The 23,044-nt window shown below is 37.6% G+C and overlaps 1 protein-coding gene across 1 annotated transcript; it reads left to right on the top strand.

Moving 5' to 3' along the window:
• The first annotated feature begins 17,362 nt into the window (after positions 1–17,362).
• Positions 17,363–22,522, top strand: LOC107789243 (uncharacterized). The gene is made up of 7 exons (XM_016611017.2): positions 17,363–17,687; positions 17,941–18,015; positions 18,101–18,170; positions 19,437–19,546; positions 20,192–20,306; positions 22,033–22,128; positions 22,218–22,522. The coding sequence occupies exons 2-6, from the start codon at positions 17,955–17,957 to the stop codon at positions 22,115–22,117; spliced, it is 441 nt and encodes a 146-aa protein (XP_016466503.1). The 5' UTR covers positions 17,363–17,687; positions 17,941–17,954; the 3' UTR covers positions 22,118–22,128; positions 22,218–22,522.
• Positions 22,523–23,044: the final 522 nt, after the last annotated feature.

Here is a 23,044-nt window from a genome sequence, read left to right as displayed (position 1 = left end):
AGGGTTGATGGAACCAATTGTTGGATGAAGTTTTGACTCAACTTTGTTATAATTGAGCAAGAGTTATTATATGATTGTTCAACTACGTTTTGTATGGTGATTAATTGAATGGGCCCTTGATTAGTCGTGTCTAATTGCCTTGTGTTGCTTGAGAGAGAATACTAGGTTAGATTGTTGTTGAACAACACTACTTTTGGGTAATTGAAGAGATTCATTACTTGAACTTACAAGTGGGGTTAGAGATAACGAAACTTTGGTGGGATAATTCAGAGTTGTGCACATTATCAGCTAGAGTAGTTCGAGAGAATGCTCTAGTAAATTATCGTAGTTGATCGAGAGATAATTACGATAACCCATAGCTAATAATCCTCATAGAAATATTACAGCGAGATTATAGCAAAAGAGTTAAAGCTTAAACTAGCAATTGGGGAAATCAATACCCTAGACCTTTTTACCATTGAATTATCTTTGATTTAGCATCTTGTTATTTTAATATCATTTGAAGTATTGCCAAGAGTTGTAATAGATAGGTTAGTTCCCTGAGTATTCGACTCCGGACTTAAAACTGGATTATATTTGTAACGACCGCTTTGTCTTTTAGAAGGCATAGTTGGGTGTGATCACCACCTTATCCCGCCAAACGTACATAATAACTATCCCACATTGTCTCGCCACATGCGCATACCCAAAATATATAGCCTGCCTTATCACGCCAAATGTGCAAATATCAATAATAATAATAGCACAGATAACTCACGTATAACCACCCCGACAATCCTCTCAAGTATTCCACATGTGCCAATATAACAACTCACACCATATACGCCCATATGCCACAAAATTTCAATACCACAATCACACATAGTCCACAAGTCAACAACACTGAGTACAACAACAACAACAATAATATGAGAGTACGTCAAGAAAATCAGCACAAAATTACAACAAACACAATAAAATGGAAGAATAAGCTCAACAATGAAAGAGATAACTTGTAACAATGACTTCAAATAAGAATAGGAAAATTGCATAAGTACCTCACTGACCTATAACCGGATTATCAACTACACACTTTATCTTTTCAGGAATCCTATTACCCCCGAATTATTTTTAAATGAAATTAGTATACCCTTGGTGTTTATATGGTATATGCCACTCTCCTTGGGAGAGAGAGAATACTGAAATTTTATTTTTATAAAATATACTATTTTCTATTTTTTCTTTTTTCTTATTTTTTTTCTTTTCCTTTTCTTACCTACGGTTTTCTTACTTATAGATTGGCCAAAAATTAGCTTCGGATTCTCTATATTTTCCGGCGAGATCGATCGAGTTGAAGATTTTATTCTCTCCTCTCCATATTTCACTATACTTTATAGAAGATTACTGCTATTTCTAATCTCTTCACTCACCATTTTTAAACTTTCAATTGCAATTACTTCTCATAGAAAGGCATGACAAAATCTCGTCCCCAGATCAATTTCCGATTAAACCCAGAAGAAGCCCACAAAAGACTGAACAAAAAGAAAAGTTTTTATTGTTATTTGAAAAACTTATTCTCGCTATGTTCGTCGTTTCCCGATTGGGGCCTTCAGCCTTTCACTGCTTTAGGTAGTGAGGTAGGGGGATGAGAGTCCTATTTTTTCAATTAATTAAAATACATAAAAGAGAGAACAAGGAAGAAGAGCTTGGTTGTTGATTGTTGATTGCTAGAAAGTTTTCTAGGAACTCACCATTTTCGACCTACTTCTTCAACCAAAAAAATCTCGCTGCTTCATTTGTGGGTTGAAGGATGGAAGAAGGTGGGATGTATGAAAAGGCAAAAAGAATTTTAAAAAAATACAAAAAGTGGGTTGGAAAAAGAAGTAGATAGAAAAAAATAAGAAAAAAATGATTTAGTGGGAAATACATGTGTCAGGCGCGTGTATTTCACCACCAAACAAAGATTTGGTAGTGACATTACATGGTGATACTAATTCTATTTAAAAATAGTTCACAGGGGTAATAAGACCCCTGCAAAAATAAAGTGTGTAGTTGGAAATTTGGCTATAGGTCAGGAGGGTACTTATGCATTATTCCATAAGAATAAATCAACTATAAAAGAGATAACATGACACTGAAAGAGGAAATGATCTCAAATAAAGCATGTAAGAGTATATTTGACAATAAAAGATAGAACACGAACTAACAACTTCAAATGAAGCATGTAAGAGCAAATTTGATAATGGAGGATATAACATAATAGGGCAACTTCAATTAAATGTACATAAGAAGCCTAAGAGTCTAAATCGGTTAAGTTTTCACATATAAGTCCATGTACACACTCGTCACCTCATGTACACGTCTTTCACGTAATTCAAATAATGCAATTAAACCAATCCCGACGTGGGTAATTGTTTTCTCACAAAGTTAGACAAGATACTTACTTCGCTAGGTCAAATCAACACTCAATAGTAGATTTTTCTTTATAATTCACCTCCGCTCGGCTCAAATCTAACCAAAGTCGACTTGATAACATCAAATAATACAAGAAAAACAAATTTCAATAAATAAAGCTATGATCTTTATACAATTTCCAAAAAGTCAACAAAAGTAAACTTCGGGCTTGTCCGGTCAAAACCCGGGTCCAAGAGTAGGTCTTGACTATTCATAACCCCACGAGTCCATATATGTATTCTGTTTTTTCAAATTCGAGTCCAAATCGACTCTCAAAATCTAAACTTTTATTTTTTAAAACTTTGACAAAAATCTCCAAATTTCCTCTTTGATTCTCATAAATGTGTTGCTAAATCTAATATATAACCATGAAATATAGTTGAAAATTAATTAAAACTACTTACCCAATGATTTTATATGAAAATCCCCTCTCCAAGTCGCTTGTTTCGAGTCTAGGGTTCCAAAATATGAAAAATAAAACCAAAATCTTAACTCCCAACCCTTATGTTTAGGAGTAGGTGTCGCATGCGAAAAATTGATCGCAAGAGCAAAATCCCTCACAGTCTTGCTAACATCGCAAATGCGATGATTTTATCACAAATGCGAACATGAACATTTCGCAAGAGTGACCATTGTGATCGCAAATGGGATCTAGCCCAGCCTCGGCCCTCATCGCAAATGCGAACTTTGTGTTCGTAAATGCGAACCTAACAGTACCCAGCAGATATCACAAATGTGATACCCATCTTGCAATTGCGGATATCACAAATGCGAACAAAATCTCGCATTTGCGAGACCTGAAACATTTGTGCAAACCAGCAGAACTAAAACTCTATCTCACTCCGAAACGCATCCAAAACTCATCCAAGCCTTCGAGACTCTAAACCAAACATTCACACAAGTCTAAAAATATCATACAAACTCACTCGAACGATCAAAACATCAAAATAATATCCAAAACCATGAATCAAACATCAAAACACATGAAATTAACATTTAAACTCAAGAACTTCTAAAAACACAACTGCACGTTCGATTCCTGTCAATTAACTCGGAATGATGCCAAACTTTGCAAATAAGTTCTAAATAGAAAAATAAACATATTCCAAGTCCTAAAATTAAAATCCAAACCCGATAGCCATAAAGTCAAACCATAGTCAAACCTACAGAAATTTCTAAACTTTTAAATTGTCAACTTTCGATAAAACAAGTCAAATCAACTTAGGAACCTCCGAATTCGATCCTGAGCATACTCCCAAGTCCAAAATTACTATACAAGCCTATCGGAGCCATCAAAGTACCGCTACAGGGTCATTTTCACAAAATTCAAACCTCGGCCAAAATTTTCAGCTTAAGCTTCTAAAATGAGAATCACTCATCCAAATCAATCTCGAAACATCCGAAAATGGTATCCGACCAAACATGCAATTTATAATATACCATATGAAGTCACTCAAGACCTCGCATTGAGCAAAATTCTAATGCTCAAAACAATCGGTCGGGTCGTTACAAATGGTGTTTTGCTTGATTGGTGGTCGGTTGCACCTTATTGCTGGTTTTCTCGACAAATTTCAAGGCCTTTACTCCTTTAGGTCCCAAAGGAGGACAATAACTCTTTCTATCACAATATTCCTTTCAAATATCTAGGGTTTCATTATGGGTAGTCCTGAAGTGAGTTCATCTTCTACAGTTGGGGTTTTTGATGATTTCACTATCCTTATTTCTTATCCCTTTTATGTATATCCCCCGGATAGTCTGAGTACTCATCTAGTGTCCTCCCCGTTTGATGGAACTAGTTTTGTTAATTGATGTAAAAATATGTTGACTGCACTTTTTGCCAAAAATAAGCTAGGTCTCATTGTTGGTATGATATCCAAACCACATGTTAATTCACCTTACTATCAATTTTGGCAATGATGCAATGACATGGTCATTGCATGGATAACTAATTCATTGTCTATGGACATAGCAATTAGTGTAATGTACTTTTATACTTCTAAAGACATCTAGACTGATATTAATAAAAGGTTTGTTACTTTAAATGGTTCTAAGTATATACAGATTGTCACGACCCAATTCTATTATAGGCTGTGATGGCGCTCAACACCGTTGCTAGGTAAGACAATCTAGTGATTTTCCATTTTCTTTATAAGTTTTCAAGTAAATAACTTTCCTTAGATTAAAAAAAAGGATTTGGTAATAAGGGATTTTGAATAATCAAAACGAAAGCAGCTAAATGCAACCATAATCGTAGAAATACAACCCAAAAATCATAAGTCTACTAGTGTGTGCCAAGACCCCGAGTAACAAGTGTATGGGCATTCTAGCAAAATATACTCTCTACCTTCCTGCTCAAGGCATCTGCGACTACATTCGCCTTGCCCGGATGATAAAGAATAGTGATGTCATAATCCTTCAGTGACTCAAGCTATCTGCGCTGCCTCAAATTGAGATCCCTTTGCTTGAACAAATGCTGCAAGCTGCGATGATCAGTGTAAACCTCATAGGACACCCCATAAAGATAATGCCTCAAAATCTTAAGAGCATGAACAATAGAGGCCAACTCTAGGTCATGCACAGGGTAATTCTTCTCATGAATCTTCAACTGATGTGAAGCATATGCAATAACTAGCCCCTCCTGCATCAGTACACAACCCAAGCCAATGCGTGAAGCGTCGTAATAAACTGTATACATCCCCTAGGACTGGTGTTGTAGTCAAAGCTGTCTTGAGCTTCTGAAAGCTCGCCTCACAATCATCGGACCAATGGAGCGGAGCACCCTTCTGGGTCAATCTAGTCAAAGGTGCTGCAATGGATGAAAAGCCCTCTACAAACCAGCGATAATAACTTGCTAACCCTAGGAAACTCCTGATCATAGTCGCCGAAGTGGGACGAGGCGAACTCTGAACTACCTCAATCTTCTTGGGATCCACCTTAATACCCTCGCCTGATATAACATGCCCCAAGAATGCCACAGAATCTAACCAAAACTCACACTTGGAGAACTTGGCATATAGCTTCTGTTCCCGCAAGGTCTGAAGCACCACTCTTAAATGCCACTCGTGCCCTTCCATGCTATGCAAGTAGATCAAAATGTCATCAATGAAGACAATGAATAACAAATCAATATACGGTCTGAACACCCTGTTCATCAAATCTATAAATGTCGCTGGGGCATTAGTCAAGCCGAAGGACATCACTAGAAACTCATAATGGCCATATCTAGTATGGAAAGCAGTCTTTAGAACGTCCGAGTCCCAAATCTTCAACTGATGGTACCCTGATCTCAAGTCAATCTTAGAGAACACCTTAGCACCCTGCAACTGGTCAAAGAAATCATCAATACGCGACAACGGGTACTTGTTCTTGATGGTGACCCCGTTCAACTGGCGGTAATCAATGCACATCCGCATAGTCCCATCTTTCTTCTTCACAGATAACACTGGTGCTCCCCAAGGGGACATACTTAGCCTAACGAACCCCTTTGCTAGCAACTCCTCAAGCTTTTCCTTCAACTCCTTCAACTCTTTCAGATCCATACGGTATGGTGGGATAGATATAGGCTGGGTACCTGGAGCCAAGTCAATACAGAAATCAATGTCACGATATGGTGGCATGCTTGGAAGGTCAGAAGGAAACACATCGACGAACTCATGGACTACTGGCACTGAATCAATCGTCGAAGTCTCTGCGGTAGTATCTCGTACATAAGCTAGATAAGCCAAACAACCCTTCTCGACCATGTGTCGGGCCTTCAGAAAAGAGATGACCCGACTAGATGTACTAATAGATGAACCCTTCCACTCCAATCTCGGCGACTCTGGCATCGCTAAAGTAACAGTCTTGGCATGACAATCAAGGATGACATGACATGGGGATAGCCAGTTCATGCCCAGGATGACCTCAAAGTCGTTCATATCAAGCAACAGAAGGTCCGCTCTAGTCTTGTAACCACAGAATGTAATCACACAGGACCGATAGATCCGATCCACCATGATAGAATTGCCTACAGGAGTGGACACATAAACAGGGGTGCCCAAGGACTCACGAGGCATATCCAGGAAATGAGCAAACAGAGATGACACATATGAATAGGTAGACCCTGTATCAAATAGTACCAAAGCATCTCCACCGTAGACATAAATAATACCTGTGATCATGAAATCTGAGGCCACTATATCTGGTCTAGCCGAAAAGGCATAGAACCTAGCTGGAACGCCGGCTAGCTGGCCTCTGCCTGACTAAACAGTAGCTGGCTGACCTCCCCCTACCTAGCCTCCACCTCTAGGATGGCCCCTACCCACCTGCCCCCCACCTCTAGGCGGCTGGAAAACTGGTGCTGGAATCATGGGCTGCTAGCCCTACTGCACTGCCTTGCCCCGAAGCTTGGGGCAAAATCTCTGCACATGACTGAGATCTTCGTACTTGAAACAACCTCTCGGTGCGGTGATCTGCTACCCTGAAGTATGACCATGATGGCCTGAATACCCACTGGAAGAACCCTAAATAGTTGGTGGGCAGTATGAACTCTTAAGCACTGGAAGAACCCTGATGACCCGAGTATCCACTAGAAGAACCCTGAATAGCTAGCGTGCAGTAAGAACTCTTTGGCATAGCACTGAAATAGGGTCATGCTGGAACACTTCGAGGAGGTGGTGGTGCTGAATATGGGGGCTTGCTAGGCTGACCCCTACCAAAATGACCTCTGCCCCCAGCTGGGGCACCCCTGAATTCTCCAGAAAAACGGGACCTTTCGTCCCGTTGCATCTGCTTTCTACCGCTCTGTCGGTAGCCCTCAATCCTCTGAGCTATCTCCACTACTAGCTGGTAAGAAATACTCATCTCAACCTCCTGGGCCATAGTAGCCTGAATACCTAAGTGCAATCCCACAACAAACTTTCGCACTCGCTCCGCCTCTGTAGGAAGTATCATAAGTGCATGGCGAGACAACTCAGAGAATCTCGCCTCATAATCGGTCATAGACAGCTGACCCTGCTAGAGCTACTCAAACTAAAACCGCAACTCTTCCCTCTGAGAGGATGGAATATACCTGTCCAAGAGAAGCTGTATAAACTAGTTCCCAGTCAAGGGAGGAGAACCTGCTAGTCTGCCCAGAAGATAAGACCGCCACCACCTACGGGCCCTGCCCTCCAGTTGGAAAGTAGTGAAATCCACCCCACGGGACTCTAATATCCTCATGTTGTGTTGTCTGTCCCTGCACCGATCAATAAAGTCCTGGGTATCCTCATGCCACTCACCCCCGAAGATAGGAGGGTGTAGCCTAGTCCATCTGTCCAATAGCTTCAGCAGCTCGCCGACTGCAGCTGGTCTAGGCTCAGGTGCAGCTGCTGTAACTGCCTGGGCTCCGCCCACGGGTAGTGCACCCGGGGTCTGAAATACGGTAGCTGTATGACCTAGAGCCTGGGTAGTAGGGGTCTGTGCTCCCCATCCTTCCTGACAAGTGGCTGTAACCATAATTGTAGAAGTATAACCCAAAAATCATAAGTCTACTAGTGTGTGCCAAGGCCCGGAGTCACAAGTGTATGGGCATTCTAGCAGAATATACAAAAGAATACTAGTCTACTATTTGAAATGAAATAGTCAGATAAATATAACAAAGGAAGACTTCGGCTACTGCAGTACGGCTCGGAAGGGCAGCTCACCGTGTAGTCTCGTAGCGGGGATCAAATATGCGCACCGGACTGGTAACCAGATGTACCTGCCTCAGAACCTGTCCAATTAAGTACAGAAGCATAGTATGAGTACATAAATAACATATACCTAGTAAGTATCCAGTCTAACCTCGAAGAAGTAGTGACGAGGGGTCGACCTTGACACTTACTAGGACCAATAATGACATATCGAAATTTTATATTAAGCGTGGTTTACATGAATAATATTGAAAACTCAATAACAGGAAATAGTAAATAATTCTTTCATAAATTTGAAGTCCCAAGTTTATTATCATCATTTAACAATTTGTATCTCAAGGCATTTAAGCAATATCAATTATGAATAGTTCCAAAGATTTATCATCCGTAAAATATGTCGAGGACGTACGGCCCGATCCAACATAATATTTAAACTTTGCACTGCCGAGGATCGAACGACACGAACCATAGATGCACTTATCTGCTACCGAGGCGTTCGACCCGCTCCACAAATAGAAAATATTTCAAATAAAACACAAATTCTCATTTATAGTCAAGTGTTCCATTCACAACTTCAAGTAGGTGAGTTTAACCTTTTACAATTCTTTTATCAACTTCCAATATGACTTAAGCAAGTAAATCAACAAGTAGGGGCACAAACATTTCAAGTATAGCATGGTATGGGTCCTAGACTACCCGGACAATAGCATAGTTAGTAGCTACGTACGGACTCTCGTCATCTCGTATGTACGTAGCTCCCACACATAGGAGCACACATTAGTTATAATTCACCTATGGGGTTAATTCCCTCTTACAATGTTAGAAAAGAGACTTACCTCATCTCAAAGTCTACTTTCCGGTCCAAGGTTGTGCTCAAACCCCCAAATTTGGTGCCAAACGACTTGAAACTAGTTAAATATTATATAACGTAATCAATATATGCTCAAAAGTTCATACCCCAACTATTAAAGTGATTACCCAACTCTAAATGTAAGATTCCTAAAATTTACCCTCGAGCCCACGTGCCCGGATTCCATAAAATTTCGAAGAAAGTTGTTACCCATATTCCCATGAACTCAAATATATGATTTTTACTAAATTCCATAACCAATTTCGTGGTCAAAACTCACTTTTATCAAAAACTTAAGTTTTCATCTAAACCCTTGATTTTTACTAATTTTTATATGTTAATCTACCCATAATCTATGTATTTAACTCATGTTGTGTAGAAATTACTTACCTCAAAGTGCTAGGTGAAAACCCTCTTTCAAAAGCTCCAAAATTCGTCCAAGAGGGGAAGTGAAATGAGATAAATGGTCTAAGTCCCATATTAAATGAGCTGGGCACATGTCTGTGATGTCTCATTTGCAACACCACGTTCGCAAATGCGAAAGTTGCAAATACGACAAATACCTCGCAAATACGGACCCTGGGCTTCAGCTGCTGAGGTCGCAAATGCAACGGAGGGGTCGCAAATGCGAACACTACTGAGGTCGCGAATGCGGCTCAGGTGTCGTAAATGCGAACACTACCCCAGGTCGAGCTTCTTTGCAATTGCAAAGCTCTTTTCGCAAATGCGAGGTTCGCATTCGCAAACAATTTCTTGCATTTGCGAGACCTGCAACTGCTGCTAGGAAACACCAGAAAACTGATGTGTTTTTCATCCTTCCGAACGTCTGAAACTTACCCGAGCCCTCGGGGCTCCACATCAAACACCCATACAAGTCTAGAAATATCATACAAACTTGCTCGCGTGATCGAAATACTAAAATAACATCAAAAACCATAAATCGGATGCCAAAACGCATGGATTAACTCATGAACTCAAAAACTTCTAAAACCACTTCCGCGCATCCGATTCCTATCAAATCAATTCAGAATAACGCTAAATTTTACGTGCAAGTCTTAAATAACATTATGAAACTATTCCCAATATTAAAATTCTATTTGGACCTCGATAACACCAAAACCCGCTCCAAAATAAATTTAAAGAACTTCCAAAATCTTTAAAGAATCAACTTTCACTATTAAGCGCCAATACGATCCCGGGTCATCCAAAACCCAATTTGAACATACGCCAAAGTCCGAAATTATCATACAAATCTATTGAAACCATCAAATCCCGATTCTAAGGTCATTTACTATAAATGTTGATCAAAGTCAAATTTGGTCTTTTAAGCTTACTTTAAGAAATCAAGTGTTCCGATTTCAACCCGAACCCTTATAAATCCTGAAATAACCATCTTCGCAAGTCATAAAATAGTAAAATCATGTACGAAAAGTCTTATTTAGGGGAACGGGATTTTAGAAAGCAAAATAACCGATCGGGTTGTTACATAGATCCAAAGAGAAATTAATGCAGCTTCTCAAGGATCTTTAGATATTGCAACGTACTTCACTAAGTTAAGAGGACTCTGGGATGAACTTAGCATTGCTTATGTTGGATCAATGTGTTTTTATAGAGCATTATCTAAGTTCATTGAGGAGTAAAAGACATATCAGTTCCTTAGTGGTTATAAATGAATTATACTCTACCTATAAAAGTAATATTCTGATGATGCCATCCCTTCCTTCCTTGAGCAAAGCATACTCTACGATTCAGCATGATGAAAAACAGAAAGAGGCTTCTGCTCCCTTTCCTAAATTTTCAAATGATTTTGCCTTTTTTTACTGCTGCAAGTGGTCCTATCAACAACATAGAGTTTTCAATCGTGGGGTTCAATTTGAGTCAAAGAAAACTTCTGGTCCATATCCTAATATGGCATGCAAATACTGTAAGAAAAACCTGGGCACCACCATTGATAAATGCTACAAGCTGCATGGTTTTCCTTCAGATTTCAAGTTTACAAAAAGTAGGAGATCTACAGCTTGTATTCAATCTGAGAGTTTTGGTCCAAGTTCTAGCTTTCTCAATATCAGTCCCTCTGATATTGTTGCTCATGGATTTGCCAAGGAACAATATCAACATCTTATGACCTTGCTACTAACAACACAGGATTTGCCAACTTTTCAGGTGTGTATAACCACCCTGAGGCTCATTCTGTTGCATTTCATGCATCTATAGTATCAAATTTAGGTATAAATCCTTGGATCATTGATTCTGGTGCGACAAATCATATGACCCCTCACAAGCATCTTATTCACAACCTAAAACCTTTAACCACACCTTTCCTAATAACTTTAGCTAATGGATATAAGGTAAAATTCATATCTACTGGGCCCCTAATCCTCAGTCATGATATGGCATTACACAATGTCCTCTTAGTTCCATCTTTTCATTTCAACTTAATTTCTATGCACAAACTACTTCTTCAGTTCACATGTATTGCAGTTTTTACTATTTCCAATTGTATTTTACAAGGCGTTTCTCTGATGAGGCCTCTGGTAATTGGTAAGGCAGCAAATGGACTGTATTTTTTGCATCTAGCTGGTACATCATCTGCTGTTTCTATTTCTAAGTTTGTTCCTATTTTCAATTCTAATCATTGTAATGTACCTAGTCATGTTTTATATTCTACTTCTCCTTCTGTAATCTCTAGTTCCCATTGTAATTCCTCTATTGTTGCTAATAACAATGATGTGTTTTGGCATCAAAGGCTAGGATACAATCCTTTTGCAAAAATGAATTCTATCTCTTTTTTATTTGATAAGAGCTCATCTAAACAACCTTTTCTGTGCAATGTATGTCCTATGGCTAGACAATAGAGGTTGCCCTTTCCTGATAGCTCTATCCATTTAATTGTACCTTTTTAACTTGTCCACATTGATATTAAGGCCCTTCCAACACTCAAACTTACAATAGTTTTAGGTATTTTCCGACTTTAGTTGATGATTTCAACAGATGGACCCACCTCCTATCTTGTAAAAGTAATGCTCTTTCCATCCTTAAAGCTTTCCTTCAAATGGTCAAAGTACAATTTCAATCCTCTGTCTAGTGCTTTATCTGATAATGCCTATGAATTGGGCAGCAGTTCTGAAGCTCAGCAATTCTTTACTGCTTATGAGATCCATCACCAAACTACTATTCCTCACACCCCTTAACAAAATGGTATAGTTAAGAGGAAACACAAAGATTTGTTGGAAGTCTCTAGATCACTTCTATTTCAATCCAAACTTCCACTTAAGTATCGGGGCGAGTGTGTCTCGCTGGCACTTACCTCATTAATAGAATCCCTTCTACTATCATACATAATGTCTCCTATTTTGAATAATTACATAGTTATGCTCCTACTTATGATCATCTCAGATCCTTTGGTTGCCCCTGCTATGCTGTAAGTCCCAAGCCTAGTAGGGATAAGTTTCAACCCAGGTCTATTTCTGCTATCTTTTTGGGCTATCCTTGTGGGAAGAAGGGATACAAATTGCTGAATTTATCCTCCCACTCTATTTTCATTTCCAGGGATATTGTATTTTATGAACATGTCTTCCCCTATCATTCCTCCCCTTCTTCTAATCCTTCTTTTCCTCCTATTTTTACTGATGTACCTTCTGTTCCATCTGCTACTACTGCTAGTACTACTGCCCTTCCTCTTTCCCTCAAGTACCTTCCTATACATCTCCTCCTTCTACTTCTACACTTTTTCATGCTTTTCAGGGGACCCAGACTTTCGATCTCTTATCTATGGCGGGAGGTTTATTTCATATCAAGAGTGTGTTGGGGATCCTTCTACTTCCACTCCATCACCTCCTACTTATATTGCTTCACTTGCTGTCCCTGTTCCTAAGCTTAGAAGATCATGCAGAACTGTCCAAGCCCCTGCAAACCAGACTTGGGACATACTCCCCCTTCCTCCACATAAAAAGGTAATCCCTTGCAAGTAGATCTATAAGATCAAACAAAGGTCAGATGGTACCATTAAGAGGTACAAGGCCATATTAGTCATCAGAGGCGATACCTAGAAAGAAGGGGTTGACTATACTCAAACTTTTTCCCTAGTTTTTAAGATCATCACTATTAGATGCCTCCTCATTCTAACTGTCAAAAGGGTTTGGACTGTTTTCCAGTTGGATGTCAACAATAACTTTTTGTATGGTGACCTACATGAGGAGGTAAAGTAGACATTCCCCATGGTCTCGTGATCTCTTCCCCATCTTCCCCTTCCTCTCCTTTGGTTTGCAGACTCAAGAAGTCTCTTTATGGCCTCAAACAAGTATTTAGGTAGTGGCTTTCAAAGCTGTCTGATTCTTTGCTCTCTAGAGGCTACATTTCAAGAAAAAATGACTATTCCTTATTCACTAAGTCTTCTGGTGCTTCTTTGGTGGTAGTTTCTATTTATGTGGATGGCATTCTCTTAGCTGGGGATGACATTGTTGAAAATGGCTACTTTCAAAACTGCGGATTCTATAATAAGACCCTATTCACGGGCATTCTCCGTCTTAGAAATGAATTCATACCCGGTAATCTACGATCTACCCTGTACCTTAGTTTATGTTGAATAGGCATACCCGACTTCCAACTAATTGTCAAATAAATCTATCCTTGCTACAATTCCTAGTTTGAAAGAATTCTTTGAAACTAAAATTCCGGTAAATCAAGCATGTGTAGAATACTTGACTTTTCCATGTGCAAGACCATAAAAAGTATTCCTCCTTAAAGATTTGCTCTGCGAAGGCCTTTTGGAGATTGACCTTTCTTTCTCTTATTCCTAGTCTGATCGGTAGAGCTCTCGTAATTGATAGCTCATATGTCCATTTTGTTCTGGCTAGCGAAGTCGGGATATTCTACTATCTGAAGGATTTCTTGGATACCAAATTCAATATTAAAGATCTACGGTTTGTCCACTATTTTCTGGGATTGGAAATTACTTCACACCAATAGGGGTACCTTATGAGCCAACGTAAATACACCTCTGATCTTCTGGCTGAGTTTCATTGTGATAACTTCACCCTTGGTTCTACTCCATTGAATTCAACCGCTAAACTAGTTACTGATATGGGGGACCCTCTCTCTGATCCTAGCAAGTATAGGAGATTGGTAGGTAAACTTAATTTCCTTCAACATACCAGACCTGTCATATGCTTGTCTGTCCAACATCTCAGCTAATTTTTGCAATTTCCCATGTTCCTCACATGTTAGCAGCCCTTCATGTTCTTAGATACCTCCTGAATGTCCTGCCCAAGGCATTCTGCTCTCTGCCAGTTCTGATTTGTCTTTAAAAGCTTTTTCAGACTCTTATTGGGTTGCTTATGCTATTTCTCGAAGGTTTGTAACTGGTTTTTATATTAATCTTGGGGGAAGTCCCATTTCGTGGAAAGCAAGAAACAACATTTTATATCTCTCTCCTCGGCTGAGGCTGAGTATAAGGCCTTAAGGATGGTGGTGGCTGAAATTTCTTGGTTGGTTCGACTGCTTGATGACTTTCATTTACCTATTTATGCTCCTCATCCTTTGACTTGTGATAGCCAGGCTGCTTTGCACATTACCAAAAATCCAGTTTTCCACGAGCGCACCAAGCACATTGAGGTTTATTATCACTTTGTAAGGGACAACCCGAGTTCTGGTTTGATTTTCAATTTGTCTCCAGCTCCAACCAACTTGCTGATATGTTAACATATAATTTATCTAGGCCTCTTCATCATCAGTTCTTGTGCAAGCTTGGAGTGTCTACACCCTCCAGCTTGGGGGAGGTGGGGGGAGGGTATTAATAATACCGAGCCTGCATAGTTTTAGTTGACCATGAGGCAGCCCAATTGTATACCCGGCCCAGCTTTACATTTACATTTTCCATTATATCCATTTCATTTGTATTGTAAATGTACATACATTGGAACATTATGAAAATAATGAGATAATAGATATTTTTCCTCTTTCGTCTCCTCTCTTCTCCCTCTTTTTCATAACTGTTAGGGTTCATGTTGTTCTCGTTTCATCTCCAAATTGTGATATGATTTCTCACATTAACATATTTGAAAAAAATAGGCAAAATGAGTCTTCAATAGGTGTAACTGTGTTAGTCTTCCATTACAACCATTAGTTTAAACTTGATAAGTTTTTCAACTATGAAGAGTTGTCTAAAAACTTCTTTGAAGGTCAAATGTGTTCGTTGAAAAAGGCTCTTAGGGCTCATGAGAGGGCAAAGGAGAACGAGATGAACTTAAGTCTAAGGGGTCGTTTGGTTGGGAAACAAGTTAATCTCATGATTAATTATCCCGAAAATTAGTTATTCCGGGATTAGTTATCCCACCATCCCATGGGAATAAAAATACTAATAAACTCATCTCAAATTTAATTCCAGAATTTTATCCCAACCAAATGTGGGATAAACTCATCTCAAATTTAATTCAAAAATTAATTATCCGTTATTACTCGTACCAAACGAGCCTTAAATGTACAAAATATCTTTGTTTTACTTTTTAGTTTAAAGTGTACGTTTGACTAATAACCCGTTTGGCCAAGCTTCTCCAAGCTGAAAAGTACTTTTTTTTTAATTTAAAAAAAGTATTTTTTTTCCAAAGTTGAAGTGTTTGACCAAACTTTTAGAAGAAAAAGTGCTTTTGAGTAGAAACAGAAACAGTTTTGGAGAAGCAGAAAAAAGTAGCTTCTTCCCAGAAATATCTTTTTTAGAAGCACTTTTAAGAAAAATTACACTTAGAAGCACATTTTAAAAGCTTGGCCAAATACTAAGTGCTGCTTAGAAGTGCTTTTCAAATTAATTAGCCAAATACAAACTGCTTCTTAACAAGAGTACTTTTGAAAAAAAATACATTTCTCAAAATAAACTAGGGGTGTCAATGGTTCGGTTCGGCCGATTATTTTATAAAATTTGTAGCATACTAAATTTTCGGTTATTCTATTATGTATAACCAACATTAGACTTTTCGAAACTGCTATTTTTCTTCGGTATTGGTATGGTTCGGTAAGGTTTTGGTAATTTTTTTAAAAGTCATGTAAAAGTCACTAGTAGAAGTGGAATGCAATAACATACGTACTTTTATAGGACTTAACAAAAATTTTTAGACATTTTTATAATTTAAAATGTGATGAATTAAGAAATTATGAAAGATAGCTAAAGTATAGATCCATCAACTATTCTAAATCAGCGTAAAAGGAACTAAGCAAATACAAAAATAATATAAATCACACGAGTGGAAAGATATTAACTAAGCTGGAATTCAAGAATAAAGTCAACAGAAGATTAAATATCCAAAAAGATAAATCAAAATCATACGAAAGGAAAGATTCAATACATTGTAGTTTGCTACTCATAATCGTTGCAATACCTTGTGTCTTGCTAGTGAACATGCTAGAAATAATTTAGTTTCAATAGGAGTAGCATAATAAGTTTGAAAATTAGGATTTTGAGTTTAATTACTTGTTGCTTATAACCGTTTCATAATTTCAAGGTCCACGAAAAAATTTAATACTTTATTATTTTTAAACTTAATATATAAATAAATTGTTCACATTGTAGATGTATTCGGTACAGTTCGGTATTTTTTCGATTTATTTTCATAAAATAAAAAACATACTCTAATTATCGGTATGATTATAGATTTATATAAAAATCTACAGTTTTGTTAAAAGAAATCTAATTCGGTTCGATACGTTACAGTTCCATTGGTTTAGACTATGTCCAACCCAGCACCAATTTTGACACCAAACACCATTTTAGTGTAAGATTTGGTGTTTTTTGCTCCAATCCAACACCATTTCTTACACCATTTTAGTGTGTGAATAGTGTTTTTAGTGTGTGAATAGTGTTACACCAAATTTGATGTAACACTATTCATCAATATCATTACTATTCACCATTATTTTAATATTATCTTTTATCATATAACACTTTTAATTTAACATATTATAATTTTATAACTAATTATAGTTTTATGTAATATTGTTATAATATTAATTTTATATTTTAATTTGAGTGTATAATTTTTATAAATTAATTTTCGTATACTTTATTTTTATATAAATTGTAAATTAGTTTTATTATAAGTTATAGTTGCGGGAGCAACATACGAATCTTGTAAGTTAAATATTTATGTAAAAATTAAACTAAATTTTACCATAATATAATATTTATTTAATTATATCTTATCAATGATTTTATTTTTATTTGAATTATATAGTTAGTATGTATAATGTATAATAGTTGCTTATAATTTATATTTGTTTAAAAATTAAAGGTATAGAATAATTTTAAGAAAGAAATGTGAATTATATGGGATAAATATGTAAAAAAGAAAAAAGAACGGATATATTTTATAAAAAAATAATATAATATAAAAGAGAGACAAGAATATAAAAGAAATATTTTTTTGGTGTAAAAACTAGTATAATGGGTTGAAGCACCATCTTTAATGGTGCCAAGGGTTGGAGATGCCCTTGGTCCGTTTTTAAAATAAACTACAATAACTCTCGGGCATTATTGGTATGAACAGTGCATTCTAAGAACACAGAGACTAAGAGACACAAAGACGCACCACCATTTGCTTTACCAAGACCTTGTAGCAGAGTTCTCATTTCGGCCCAATTACAAGTCCCATAATTCACCTCTCTGCTCAGTCTGCTGCGTATATCGGGTTCTTTTGTTATTTCCCCTTCGTAGCTCTTTTTGGTGTTTTACTGAAGCTGCTAATCCATATCCTAGTCTCGAGCAGGTACAATTTGTTTTTCACTCTGAAATTAGTTTGGCTTTTCAATTTCCATATGAAGAAAAAGTTGTTTTTGCGCGTCTTCTGTTTGATGAAATTCCTCTGAGAACCTCTCTCTCTATATATGTGTATTTTGATGGTGAATTGCTTCCATTTGTTTCTGTTTTCTGCAAATTCTTATGAAAATCAACCATTGAGATTGAGTTGTAAACACCTTTTCCTTCCTTTTTGTCCCTCTATTGCACTGTGCTTATTGTAGGCAGAAGAATATAAATGGACTGGGCATTTGTGCATAAAATCTGGGAGAAATGGATTTCGAGCAATGTTGGTTCAGGTCAGTGAATGTAACACTTCTGAAGATCTGTTCTTGTTTAACTTTAACATGTATAGTTAGCTGAAATGGATTATCCCTCTTTCAGGTCAACTGTTAAAGGCTGCTTTACTTTTAAACTTCGACCCCAATGGCCCTTCTCGTCTGATATCTACCATGTAAGTGAAAATGTGGAAAAACCATTTAAAGCTCTTACCTTTTTCTGTTAATGTGTATTTTTAGACAGCTAACTGGTTATTTTGAACAATGCAATTGCTTTTTTTCTAGTAGGAATTTTTACGAGCATAATAAGTTCAGAAAGTTGGCCGCATCATTAAGATAAAAGTTCAGAAAGTTGATCAAAACCCTTTTCCCTCAAATACCACCAGTACTTTGATACTAGTGATCTTTTATCTTCTTTTACTATCATGAAAATGAATTTTTCTGACAAAAGTGATCTTTTATTTATTTTTATTTTTGATAACCGTGATGTTCGGGCTAGCTTTTGCGCACTTCGACTAATTCCTCAGGGTACCTGCTACCTCCCGCCATTATAGGTACCTCGTAACTCTATCCACCAAGGCTTGGATAGACGGAAAGAAATCACCTAGTGTTTTTGCCTCCGCTGGATTTTGAACCTGAGATCTCATGGTTCTCAACCCACTTCATTGACCACTAGATCACACCCTTGGGTGCAGTCCTTTATCTTATTTTACTATAATGAAAATGATCTTTTTTGCTTCAGTATAAGATACTTTCCTCCTTATTTCCAGGCCTTTCATTTTGGTGCGACTTCAGATTTTTGTGTAATTTTAGCTGCCAAATAAACTTATAAACCTGAGAAACATAAAACAGAAGACTGTCCAACCATTCTTCTTGCTCTTATAGTGGAAGCCTACTCATGGTTAAAGATTTTGCTTTATGGGTATCCACAACAAAATACTGAAAAGTTGAAGTTCAAGTGTCATTTTCTTGAGTTGGTGAAATAAGTACTGGTGTTCTACTTGTCCTTTTCGATTAGTAAAGATATATACAAAAGGGGAAGACCCAGTATTTGCTTTCTACATAAGAATTGATTGCTCTAGCAAAAAGATGCTTTTTACAAAGTTCATTGAATCGTCTGTACATATATGAACCTCACAAGTACTCCAAAATAGACCAAGTATGGTGCTCTGCATTTCTAGGAAGGTTCTCTCAGCTTCCCACATATATAGCTGCAGTGCAAAAACAACCAGCAGTCATGCTTTAGTTGTGAAGTAACAGAAGAAACTTTACTTACTCGAGTTACTTCCATATGGGGCAATAGATGATGAGATAAGAAGCAAAAGAAATTTCTTTTTGGAGACTTTATAGTCGCCAATATGTGTAAAACAGTTTTCTTTTTCGCTTTGCTTTGCCCTTATGGAAAAAGGTGTAATTTTAAAGCCTAATGTTTATGCCTGTAGTGCAGAGCAAGAGGGCATAAAGGCAGATCCAACTGAAATGTGTGAACTTGTCAGTTTCGTCAAGAGAAACAAACTGCAGACGGAGAGCTTCTTCATTGGACAGAATCAATGTGAGTTAATTGCTGTTTACAAATAAAAATATATCATGCATGAACTTTGGATTTCGGGAACTATGTTATTTTTTTGCCCGTCACCTGAACTGTATGTCTTGGATCTGGCACTTTGGTTGGAATATGTAGAAGATAGTGATGGGGTACTTACAGTCATGTTCGTACTTTGCCTCTTCCACCTATGTGATATTGAGAAGTAAATGCAATATATCTATCTTTTCTATATAAAAGTTTTTCTGGGTTGTGTGGTTGGGCTGCTTCTAGGGTTTGACAGCGTCATTTAAATCAATTTTTTTTTTTTAATTTAGTCCCTTTCTACTTTTGATTATTTTGGTTAACTCCCTGGGCAGGTTTATTGTAATGGAGCTAACATTGATCCTTCTTGTAACTTTGCATCTTCTTGATGCTTACAATGAAACAACTTGTTTCATAAAAAAAAAAAAGAGAAAAAAAAAAAAGCGTATGACAGCATTGTTTGTGCACAAAGTCAATAATGCAGAGCAAACACAAACTGTGATACCTCAGTACTTGTTTATGCTCGTTGTAATTACTATTCTTTAGAAAGGATCACTAAGACCAGAACAACTGGTTTTGTTTTTGGACATAAACACTACCTAAAAGCTAGCTTTGCCATTTTGTTGACAGATCTTGTAACGACAATTCATGAGAGTTGGTTCAGTGCAAGATGCATGAGTACTTCAAAACCTGCTGGTGAAGGTGCTATTCTGATGCACACCGGAGCGTTCCTCTTGATTGGATTGTAAGTGTTTCCGTATTTTGGTGTACAGTTGGCCAATCTACACACACCATTCTCCGTGGTACTCAACAACTAGAGTCATCTCCCTTTCTCCTTTTAGCTTTAGTCAGTCTATGGTGTAGTGACTAACCAAATTGCCTTGAAACATACCACGACTCTTTAGATTTGATGCATGGAAAGAACATACTTGTTAATTAATGTCAATCTTTCTTTTTAGGAACTACTAAAATTTGAAGAAATGCTTGTATAAATAACAAGAAAATTCCATCAAATTCCTTTGTTGATTGTTAAGATTCCTGTAAATTCCTTCAGAGTTCTTTGTTGATCTTTTCTTGAATTCATTCAAGATTTTCCTAAATTAAGGTCTTCAGAGAATCACTTTTTGGACCTTCTCTTATATGTATATTCCAATTTTTTTCCTTCTTTAATCTCTCTCAGCACTTCAAATTTTCGTTTATAGGAAGCTAGCTCTTTTTGTCGAATCTACAAAGAAATTTGTCTTATAAACCCTTCCCCAAAACCATATGTGAGTACGTAAATTCTCACAAAGATATAGGGTTGGTTCCATTGGCTTCTCCATCCCCACTTGGTTCAGAACTCCACATAGAGCTAAGTAATTGTTTATTGCTTTGATCTAGAAACCCCTACAAAATCTGCCCAAAGCTTCTATTATTTCGTTGCCTTCTTGTAAGTTTATATCCCTCTTTCTACTTGTCTAAAAGGAAAAAAATATTCCTCGTTCTTCCTACATTAGTGGGACTCTGATGAAGCTTATTCTTTTCCTTCTGTAGTCATGTTTGAGTTTAACCGTGTACATCTTCTCTGGTTTAGGGTTGAGTTTGGCTGTGAAGGTCTCTCAGAAGACCATCTTTGACCAACTTTTTACTGTGGGACACATGAACCTCTTTGTCTATCTACATTAGTTTGAGTCTGTTAACTATTGGATTCAATGCACAGAGACCTTTGTAAATGAGGATTTTATGTATCCAGTTAGATAAGGTCCCAAAATCAGAGTTTGCTTTTAAAGTATGTAATTCCACATTTAAACAGAACACATGCAGCCTGCAGACCTTTTTGGTGACTATGCTTAAACATACAACAACAACAACAATAACAATCCTAGTATTTTCCCACAAGTGAGGTGTGGGAAGGGTGAGATGTACGCAGCCTTACCCCTATCCTAGAAGGGCAGAGAGGATGTTTCCGATAGACCCTCGGCTGGAGAACGAATGACAAAAGTAATGGCAACAAGAAGGAATAACAACAAGATAAAAATACTGAAGCCAAGAAAGCAATTAAACTCTAGGTAATAATAGCAATCCATGAATAAAAGGATATCATACTAACACTAATGCTAGCGAACTGGGAAAGACAAAGAGATACGCTCGACTACCTACTAGCCTTCTACCATAATCATCGACCTCCACACCCTCCTATCTAGGGTCATGTCCTCAGTCAACTCCAGCTGCGCCATGTCCCGCCTAATAACCTCGCCCCAAGACTTCTTAGACCTACTTCTATTCCCCCTGATACCTACACCTACTGAGACTAACCTCTCGCACCTTCTGGCTAGGGCTTCTACACTTCTCCTCTTAATATGCCCGAACCATCTCAACCTCGCCTTCCGCATCTTTTCCTTCACAGAAACCACACAACTATACTTAAACATGCTTACTTGAAATTGGGATTTGACTCACTGGAGCCATGAATTTACTATTTGTTCATACAGATATGATGGCTCGATTGGTTCAGCATGCCGTGCAATGGTATCTCTCGATCAGTTTGCGTGGCAACTTAGTCGAAGAAATGATTGATTGCTTCATATGTATGTCAAAAAGATGTTACTTTTCTATTGAGGATTGCTCGGGTCATGGTGTTTGAGTTTTTCTTAATTTACCATTTTCTTCTTTGCAGAGATCCATGGTCTCTGCATATTGTTGAATCAATATTTCTTGAGCTGCAAACTGGTAGCGTATTGGATGTCTTTGTACAAGCTCAGTACAAAATTCAAGGTTGTTCACCTAAACTAGTCGAGGCATTTTTTGATTACAGATGGAAATTCTAGTTGATCATTTGGTGATGCTTTCATGTTATGGATTTTCAACTAAGCTGAGTAGCAGTATGGATATATTTAAGCTCTAACTGTTTAGTTATCTATAGGCATGTAGAACTAGTGTTATATATGAACAGATCTTCGTTAAATTAATTTTAGCGCTTCATTTTGGGGTTATTGTTTTTTAAATGGTAACCCAGTTCCATATTTTGATAAGGGCAGGCCTATCCCTATACAAGAAATATCTAGGAGATAGAGGTATAATCTCACATGGAACATACATATACCATAGATAAGCTTCAAACTAAAATTCTTAATCCGTTGGTAACTTGTATCAACGCATGCTACCTAACCAGGGCAAGCTAGGGGATATCTCAAATTTGAATCATTCAAACTCAACAGAAACATATAGCTCAATTCTCAGATCATTGATATAATAATGCCCCATAGTAATGTTTGGGGTTGTCATTGTATTTATAAAGCGATACATACGTGGAAGAGACAAGAATACCCTTATTTAAAAGGGTAATATACAACAATTCCTAGGCTAACATGGTAAAAGATACATGTGAATTATCACGCCCCCTCAAGGTGCTGTCATCTATCTCGACCAGTTTCCCGAGGCGTTGGAAATCCAGATCGGCTCAGAGAATCACTCTCGCTATTTAGCCCTCGAGTGTGGGAACAT

Source organism: Nicotiana tabacum, chromosome 1, assembly GCF_000715075.1.
Source record: "Nicotiana tabacum cultivar K326 chromosome 1, ASM71507v2, whole genome shotgun sequence".
Taxonomy (NCBI): Eukaryota; Viridiplantae; Streptophyta; class Magnoliopsida; order Solanales; family Solanaceae; genus Nicotiana; species Nicotiana tabacum.
This window is presented reverse-complemented; position numbering and strand designations above follow the sequence as displayed.